The sequence below is a fragment of the Empidonax traillii genome, unplaced genomic scaffold, assembly GCF_003031625.1.
Source record: "Empidonax traillii isolate 1590-97213 ecotype Southwest subspecies unplaced genomic scaffold, ASM303162v1 scaffold277:size2070623, whole genome shotgun sequence".
NCBI classification, from domain to species: Eukaryota; Metazoa; Chordata; class Aves; order Passeriformes; family Tyrannidae; genus Empidonax; species Empidonax traillii.
The window spans coordinates 1,395,482-1,404,494 of record NW_020955470.1 but is presented as its reverse complement, the minus strand read 5'-3'; the positions used below and the strand labels follow the sequence as shown (position 1 = coordinate 1,404,494).

At 46.6% G+C, this 9,013-nt stretch overlaps 1 protein-coding gene across 1 annotated transcript; it reads right to left on the bottom strand.

Annotated features, from left to right (window-relative positions):
* Positions 1–1,727: 1,727 nt before the first annotated feature.
* On the bottom strand, positions 1,728–5,555 carry CCDC71L (coiled-coil domain containing 71 like). The gene has a single exon (XM_027890113.1). The coding sequence runs from the start codon at positions 5,450–5,452 to the stop codon at positions 4,592–4,594; it is 861 nt and encodes a 286-aa protein (XP_027745914.1). The 5' UTR covers positions 5,453–5,555; the 3' UTR covers positions 1,728–4,591.
* Between the last annotated feature and the right edge of the window lie 3,458 nt (positions 5,556–9,013).

Sequence of the window (9,013 nt, the reverse complement as noted above, 5' to 3'; positions counted from 1 at the left end):
CTATGAAGATATTTAGGCCTTAGCACTGAGAAAATATGCTTTGTTTTTACAGTATGGAAAAAAGGCTTTGCTCTTTTAGGGATAAGGCATGTTCCAGAATTCTCCTACATAGTCCTACTACCATACATACTGGCTGCCTCATTATAATTTGGGAATAAGCCATCATGAGCAGCACATATTTGGAGTCACTGCCTGAGCAGATCCCCTGCCACAGAATACTCTGGGATGGGTTTGCCTAAATCTTTCCTGCTAAGGCAGTTATGCTTACCTGAAATAAACAGCTGATGAAGAACCAAGGTATTCCCTAAAAATCTTCATATCCAGGATTTTTTCTAGCTTACTGAATATTTATTATACAGAAAGAAATGGTTCAAGCTCTTGTAACACGGTTCTCAGGACACAGAATTTCAAAACTCCCCTTCCAAGTGTGACAGAGGAGGCACTGAAATTTGGGTCTTAGAAGTCCAGCTTTTCTGATCTACTGTCTTTCTTGATATAAACTGCCTCACCCCTGTGAAAAATAGTTCTTGTCAATCTAGTCCTTTGTTTCCAGATTTCCTGTGTTTATAGACACAAACAAAACCTGAGCAATTCAAGTTCAAAAAAACCCACATTCCATTCAACCCAAAATCAGTGTTTTTGACTCATACATACCAATCAGAAAATTTTTGGTCTATCCATTAGGCCAAAAGGAAATAGAGGTGCTTTCAGCATTACTGGTTTCTTATGCATGCAAACCTTGGAGTCAAAGTACAGCACTGAGCCATCATAAATTATCATAAGTCAACTGTTTTAAATAGAATGAAGAGCCCAGCATTCTCCCTTGCTGAAGACCCAGTAAGTGAAAAATTATTTTGAAGCTGAAGCCTTCAAACCAAATTCACTCTGCCCTTTGATAGGCAAGGAAATACAGATACACACAACATCCCCTATACTCCTTCAGAGCAAAGTCCAAGCACCAAAATTGCCTTCTGCAAAACCATACAGCAATGCTCTGCGTGAGGTTTGGGCATACAGAGAGTTTGTTGTCTACAGGCCAGTAACTGCTTCAGGGACCAGTTGGACACTTTGATCCTTTTGATGTGAAAACTTTTATGTAACAGTGGTCAGGAGAATTCTTGCAAGGCACTGCATTCTCCTTTTGTGAGCTTAGTCCTGAACAATGTATTTGTGCAGTGACTCAGAGGAAGGCACTGCCTCTTGAATATAAAGCCTACACTAGATCAATGGTCACCTCAATTCTATCCCTGACATCTGGGACCATCCTTCAACTCTTTTTGGCACTGTGGCGTTTGGAAGTTCAATAACCTTTGAGTGACTGGTTGAACATTCAGAGCTGGTAAAGGAAATAGCCAAACTTTCAACACACAAAGTTATTCTATAAAGGGAGCTCACAAGGGAGGGAACTCCTACTGCAAGAGAATTCCAGCAACAGAGGCTACCACAAAATTCCTGTTTAATATAAAACCAGCCATGCTGCCTGAAGAAGACTGGGCATTGTACATTCGATTTATTCTGGGCCTGCATTCTGTCAGTCTCAGAAGTAGCCCAGTGTGACAGGACACTGAAACCACTGAGTTAAAATCAGGCAAATCCCACCTCTCACACTGCTCAGTGTGTGCGTAGGAACAGCCACACAGAGTGAGACCAGAAGTCCAGCTAATCCATTACACCTTCTCCAATAGCATACATATAGGTAGAGTACAACAGTATTATTAGCCCTTTTCATAAAATAAACCCTATTGCTTCCATGCTTAAAATTATCTAACTGAATATTGAAGCAATACTGCACACCCCTCTCCAACCTTCCTCAGCTCTGCTCTACAGCTAGAAGGTCAAATGAAAGCCAAACCTAAAATTGAAGAGTCTTCTGATTGCTTAGCTTCCTCAGCTGAACACAGGGAGGTAGGTGGGAGTCACAGCTTTGAGATGGAAAAAGAGGGGAGAAGCTGGACCACAGATCATCCTGTCCTGGATTGCCACAAACTGCCAAGAACACAATGAAATAAGCTGGTTTAGCTTCCCTGTGACCTGTTGGTTTTCACACTCCAACTGCCCTGTACTCAGCCCTTTGATGAGTTGTTTCAGCACATTAATTTGCCAGAAAACCTGACTAAAGATTTCCTTTTCTTATCTGACTCCACAGACTGAAATAGCTCAGTTAAGAATCTATAAATGCAGCTGTCAGAGGAGTTCAGACTCCAGTGAAACTTCAACCCAATTTGCTAACAGGGTATCAGCAAAGCACACTATACTCCCAATAAAGCTGCCACTTCTAAACCAAGAAGTCAAAGCACAACCAAGAGAAAAATAAGGAAGCCTTATGTATACAGCCCACACAGCGAGAGTCACTCAACAGTTATAAGTTATTTCACTCTATTTTGTTCCCACACAGAACATTTCAGGATATGCCTCCAAACAAATTTGGAGCAGCACAAAGTAAATACAGTGTCTCCCATATCATACCTCTGGCAGCCTTAACTCTTGCCCTTGAAATCTGACCTAGCCTGTCCTATGCCTGTTTATGAGTTAAGACTTTGCACAAGACAACTGCTTACATTTTAGCATATTTCTACACAGTTGAAAAGAATACTAAAAAAACCCTCAATCTAACAGTAGGAGCACTGAAATCACCTAGATGCTTCAAGAACTAGGAGCAATACTTTTGAGTTCGAAGAGGAACTTCAAAACTGAGATAACTGGAGACTCAGCACTTGGTGACACTGCAACTTGCCTTACTGGGTTTTAAATCAACCCGATTTTGCCTCTACATTTATGCAGGTATTATAGCAGAGAAACAGCACAACAATATGTGCCCTTGAACTTTCATTTAATTCATTTCTGAAATGCAACGTGGCACTACTGCAGCGATCGGCAGACGGTCTAACGTTATGTAAACAATTTCAAAAGCCAGATGGATATAGAATAGATTAAGCCCTAGTTTGGAAGAAGTTTGCAGCTTCATTATGTAAGAAAGAACTGCAAAATATACAGAGATTTTTATAAGTTGGATGCTTTAGGTTAGCACTAGCACATTTTTACGAGCAGCCTCTATACATCAAGCCATGTTATTGCCTCTGTTGACAGCAGACAACAAGGAGTCGACAGACATCAGAAATGTTAAGTCACTGAATGATTCTGTAAGTTGTGAAGTTGTCCGTTCCACCATAAAAACTCGTTAGTCCCGTCTGCCAGGATACTAGGGACATAAACTGTGTATTACCCAGCATTTTTTATTCCTCTCATAGCATAAAAAAGTTAACGTAAAAAGAAAATAATCACAATCTCCCTCACACACATCCTTGCACCTCACACACCAACTGCAAGGCATAAGACCTACCTAAAAAAAGCCTTTAATAAATCAGTTTAAAAGTGACTGCCTAGTGCATAGAATGACTACATGTTCTACTTCAGTCAAAATAATCAAGCTTCATCATGAATTCTCATCAGTCTACTGTGAAACCCATGAAAGGTTTATAGAAAAAATTATGTGCAAGTAATTATATTAAATATGATTATCCATCATTAACCATCTTCCAACTGCAGGTCAACAAGTGCAAGTTTGTCATGAAGTGATCAGGTATCAAGTTTTGCTCTTTTTGCAGAGCCAGGCACTTCAGTGTGATATTTGCGTCATACAAGCTCCTGACTTCTGGCTGTCAGCACCAACATTGGATCATAGTTCACCTCCAGACACCTATACATTGCTCTGATGAGCAGTTACATTCTTCACAAAGCCAGAGCTCATTGACATAAAGAGCCTCGGTCGTGGTTTACTTCACCAGGAACCCATCCCTGTGCAGTTTCATTGAACTGAAACGCCACTTGTTCTTTAACTTTTATTAAGTTCACTTAGGTTGACCAAATGAGCTTCCCTAAAGTAAACAGGGTTATAAAATATCAAGATGATTCTATCTTTAGGTGCTCCATAGAAACAAATACTTAGTTCAACTAGAAAACTTTAAAAATGACTTTAGATACAAAAGTGTAACAATTATACTGCGCAATACAACTTTATATATCACTAAGCCCATGAAATTATAATTAAAAAAAAAGTTTTTGCACCATCAAGAACAGCCACAAGTCCTGAACCTCCATTCTTTATGCATCCTTTATCAGAATAAACTGAAACTTGGGAATGCTTGGGATTCAAAATACCCTGAGCACATACTAGTGCAACACCACAAAGCATACATAATCCATCAGAAATGGGGAAAGGAGAGGGGAAGGAAAAAAATAGCAAGAATTTAGATGGTGCTTTATTATACAAGCATGAAAGTAAGTTCCTTTGGAAAATAACTTCTTGGGTGGACTTCTGGACCAGTGAGGTAGCCCAATGGGAGAGAAAAAAAGTGGAAGTGGAACTTGGTCCCCATGCGTGATACCTGCCAGGCGGTCCCAGCCCGGGGCGAGGCCGGGGCCCGACAGGTCGCCCCCCATACGGCGGGGGGCCCGGCGCCGCCCGAGCGGGCCATAAAGTGCTGCAGCAGAACACGATCCAGACAAAAGCAATGTAAACAGGTGACTGATACCGGTCTCTTTGTCCGCACCGCAGCCCAGGTGAGGCGCGGGGAGCGGGGCCCCCGCGGGCTCAGGACGGCGCCACGGGGAAGCGGCGCACCCGCACCACGGGGGACAGGTCCACGCCGAGGATCCGCTGCGCCCGCCGCCGCGCCGCCGCCAGGCTCCGCCGGTTCCACACGCTGCCCCGCACACGGATGGTGGGGAACGTGGTGAGGCGGGGGGTGGCCGCCTTCCAGATCTCCTCCAGCGACTTGCCGCCGAACGGCTCCCAGGCGCCCGCCGCTGCCGCCGGGCTGCCCCGCTCGCTGTCCGCTTGCTCGCCCGGCGGCTCCGGCGCCTCCGCCGCCGCCTCCTCCTCCTGCCCCGGTGCGCGGGGGCCGCCGGCCGCGGGGCGCTGCCTGCCCCGCTCCCTCCTGCGGCGCCGCCGCCGCCGCCGCCGCTTGGCGCTGCCGCCCGCAGCCCCAGCCCGGCGCTTGGCGTCGGCGACCGGGAGGCGCCGCTTGCCGGCGCGGCGGCGGGGCCGCTCCGAGGGCGGCGGCGGGTCGGGGACGACGGCGCGGCAGGAGGAGTATCCGTAGACGTCCTTGCTGCGGAGGATGACCGGGGAGAACTCGTGCTTGAGGCTGCAGAGGAAGTTCCACAGCTCCGAGTCGGAGCTCATGAACTCCGTGGACTTGGGCATGAAGAGCTTGAGGGCGTCGCCCAGCGCCTTGGTGCCGGCGAAGGAGACCTGCGAGCGCGAGTACACAACTTTCTCCGCCTCCCCCTCCAGCCCCCAGGCGGCGGCCGCCGTTTCGCCGCCAGCTACCCCTGCTGCTGCCGCCGCCGCCGGCCGGGCTCCCGCAGTCGCCGCCGCGGCGCTCCCCGCCTCTGGGTTCATCTTCCCGGCTCCTCTCTCCAGCGCCGCCTGCTTCCTACTGCGGGTCATGGAGGCAGCGGGACGGGGTGGCGGGACAGACGCCGCGAAGGCAGCGCGGACACAGCGCCGAGGGCAGGCGCCGCCGGGTGTGAGCAACGATCGATGTCCTGCGCCCAGCACAAAATGGCGCTTTAAAGTCCCGGGCGGGGCCTGCGCGCGCCCGCCCCCCCCGCGCCGCCCGTTGGCCCGTTCGAAACGCGTCGGGCGGGCCCGGCCCCGCCCCGCGGGGGGCGGCGGCCGCGGGGGGCCCCGGAGCCTCCGACCCCCACAGGGGGGTTACCGCGGGGCTCGGCCGGCCCGGACCCCAGCGTGACGCCGAGCCCCGAGCCCCCTATCCCCAGCAGGGTGTCCCAGCTGGAGGCCCCTTCCCTCAGGGAAGGGCGCGGCGGTGCCGCCTTGTGTGGAGGGCGTTGAGTCGTGTGCCGGCATCGCGCCTCGCTCCCAGGGTGAGGATCCTCACAGGGAGATCGACGAAGGTGGTTTGGTGACTGAAATGTGTTTGAGAGTAAGGGTTTGGTTGGACGCTTCGGTGAGCAAGCTCCCCGGACGAGGAACCATGAATACACTGATGGAAATGACAAAAATAGGTCGACAGACATGATAGAGTGAAGTCCTTCACATGATATTAAATACATCTGTCCTGTTGCAGTGGAGGTTTTTAACATGAACCTGTAGGCCGGTCAGTCAACCACAGTGTAAGTCACAGAATCACAGAACAGTCAAGGCTGGAAGGAACCTCTGGAGGTACCTGGTCCAACCTGTCTGCTCAAGTAGAGCCACCTAAAAAGCAGGTTATCCAGGATCGTGTCTGAATGGCTTTTGAATATCTCCAAGGATGGAGACTCCTCTCTCTGGTGATGACTGATAGGACATGAGAAATCTGAATGAAGCTGCATCAGGGGAAGTTCAGATATGACATTGGGAAAAAGTTCTCTGAGAGGGTAGTAGGCTCCCCAGAAAAACGATCACAGCACCAACCCCGTCAGAGTTCAAGCAGCATCTCAGTTATGGTCTTTCTCATATGGTTTAGTTTTAGGCATTCCTGGGAGGAGCAGAGCAAAGAAAGCACTTTGTGGGTGCTTTCAATCTCTCTGGGCAACCTGTGCCAGTGCTTGGTCACCCTCACAGTAAAAAGGTGTTTCCTCATGTGTGGAGGGAACTTCCTGTGTTTCAGTTTGTGCCCATTGTCTCTTGCCCTGTCACTGGGCACCATGAGAAGGGTCCAGCTCCACCCTCTCTGCAGCCTCTCTTAAGATATCAGTATACACTGATGAGATCCCCCTGAGCTTCTCTTCTCCAGGCCGAACAGTCCCAGCTCACTCAGCTTTTTCTCACAGGAGAGATGCTTCAGCCTCTTCATCATCTTTGTGGCCCTTTGTTGGACTCACTCTGGTGGGTCCATGTCTCTCTTGTACCGAGGAACCCAGAACTGGACACAGTACTCCAGGTGTGGCCTCACCAGCACTGAATAAAGTGGAAAGATCACCTCTCTCAGGCTGCAAGCAATACTCTGCGTAATGCAGCCCAGGATACTTTTTTGTGGCAAGGGCACATTGCTGGCTCATGTTCAACCTGGTGTCCACCAAGACCCCCCGGTTCTTTTCTCCCAAGCTGCTTTCTGTCAACACTGAAATATTTACAGCATCAGTGGAATTGGCTTGATATCCCAACAAAGCATGTCCCAAATGAAGGAGTAAAAACTTGTGCTGGTCGAGCCCTTTGAGAGTCACCACCTCTCTGAATCCACAGCACCATTTCTTCCTGCACGGCACTGCTACAATTGCACAATTTTGTCAGCTGTTGTGAAATCCCATGTCCCTCTAGATCATGCTTTCCAATACTTCAGAGATTGCTGTCACAGGGAGAGTGTCTTGTTAGGTTCCCAGAATGTTGCAATTAAACCAGAGCTCTTTCCAGCACCCAGAACAGCAAGGTGTCAGCAAGGATAGCGATGGTTTAACCTTTCGCTACAAATCCTGCTGGGGGTTTGATTAGACCCCTAACTAATTACTTTCTCTCAGCATTGGTAAAGGGTGAGGAATAACATTTTTCTTTGTAGACAGTCTTTGTTCTGTAATTAATCTTTCAGCTTAGAATAGGGAAATCTTTTATTCTCAACTCATCAAGAACTTAAATTGGAATGTCTAGAAATCCAGTCAAGTAGGAGGCAGAAATTCTGTGTAAGAAATTATTCCTTACTGCCAGTGGAAATAATTAATTTTCTTCACTGTATAATTCAACCTGTGTTCATGGGAAACTCAAGAATATTAATCCAAATAACCATTTAAAGTGGATATTAACAAAGCTATTTTAAATCTTCATGGGAACAATCTCGAGGTACAGCCATGTTCTAAACCAGCTTTATAAATGACCTATTTTGTTAAAAAGAAACCTTTTCCAAAATGATGGTGTTAGTGCCATTTTTAATCATATTCATTTCTCAGCATACTGTGCTGCAAAGCACAGTCATGTAGCCAGATTGATTTAAGTGAAGGAGATGTCCTATGAAGCAGAGAATAAAAGCCCAGAGCTGGAAGCATTAGGGACAGGCATCTCTTGATCCAGCCATGCTGCTGTTAGTCACACGCTGCTGTATGAGGGTCGCAGCCACAGGGTCACCACAGCTTATCAAGTGGCTCATCACCTGCTGGACCACAAGAGCTGACCTGTGCTCACGTTCTCAGTGGCAGGAGCTATCACACTATCCAGTTCAGCAGCTCACCTGACAAGTGGGCCCTCGTTAAACTGCAGAAATCCAGTTGCCCATTGGCCATAACCTTTCTCCAGAAATCACGAACATTTCTGGCATATGACTCAAAAATCATGGAAACAGAGATGGAGAATTTTCAGCAAGCAGTAAATGAGTCACTATAAACTACAAGTGAAAAGAGAGGTCAGCACATTTTTGTCTTAATCAGAATTTATTCATTATTTGGATTTTTTTGCTTCCAGGATGGACAATAACATTTTAAGGCACGGGATATAATCTCACTTTTACAACTTCATTATGAGTTTTCTGCAGTGTAACACTCCCGTTTTAATATCCTACAAAGTCATCTCAAGAAAATCCACAGTAATTGGCTATCTTTAAGTAATTTCCAGTAGCTCAGTACAGTAATAACGATGATAATAAAATTAATAATTCTTTGGAAGTGCATAGCTCTTCATTTCAATCATACTACATCTTGTAAGCATTAATTATCACTCACAGAACTCATGAGTTATATAAGTAAATATTGCCTTTCCTTAATAGATGAATAAAGTGAAAAAGTGGATGAAATGGCTTGACTAAGATGTGTAGACTTGATGACTTAATTTTCTGTAGATCTTCTCACAATCATTATTCTAAAAATACAGGAAATGTCTACATTGGAACAGAGAATAGTAAAAAAAAAACCACTCTGTAATCTTTGTTCTCAATTATTTGTTAGAATTTCTTTTCTTTATAGAATTCTTGAGAATGACAAGTAAAGTAACAATTCAGAAATTGGTACACTAATTGCTACACAACAAAGACACTTTATTTTCTTTAAAAAATTCCTTCCTAGTACCACAAAAAACTCGCAGGTA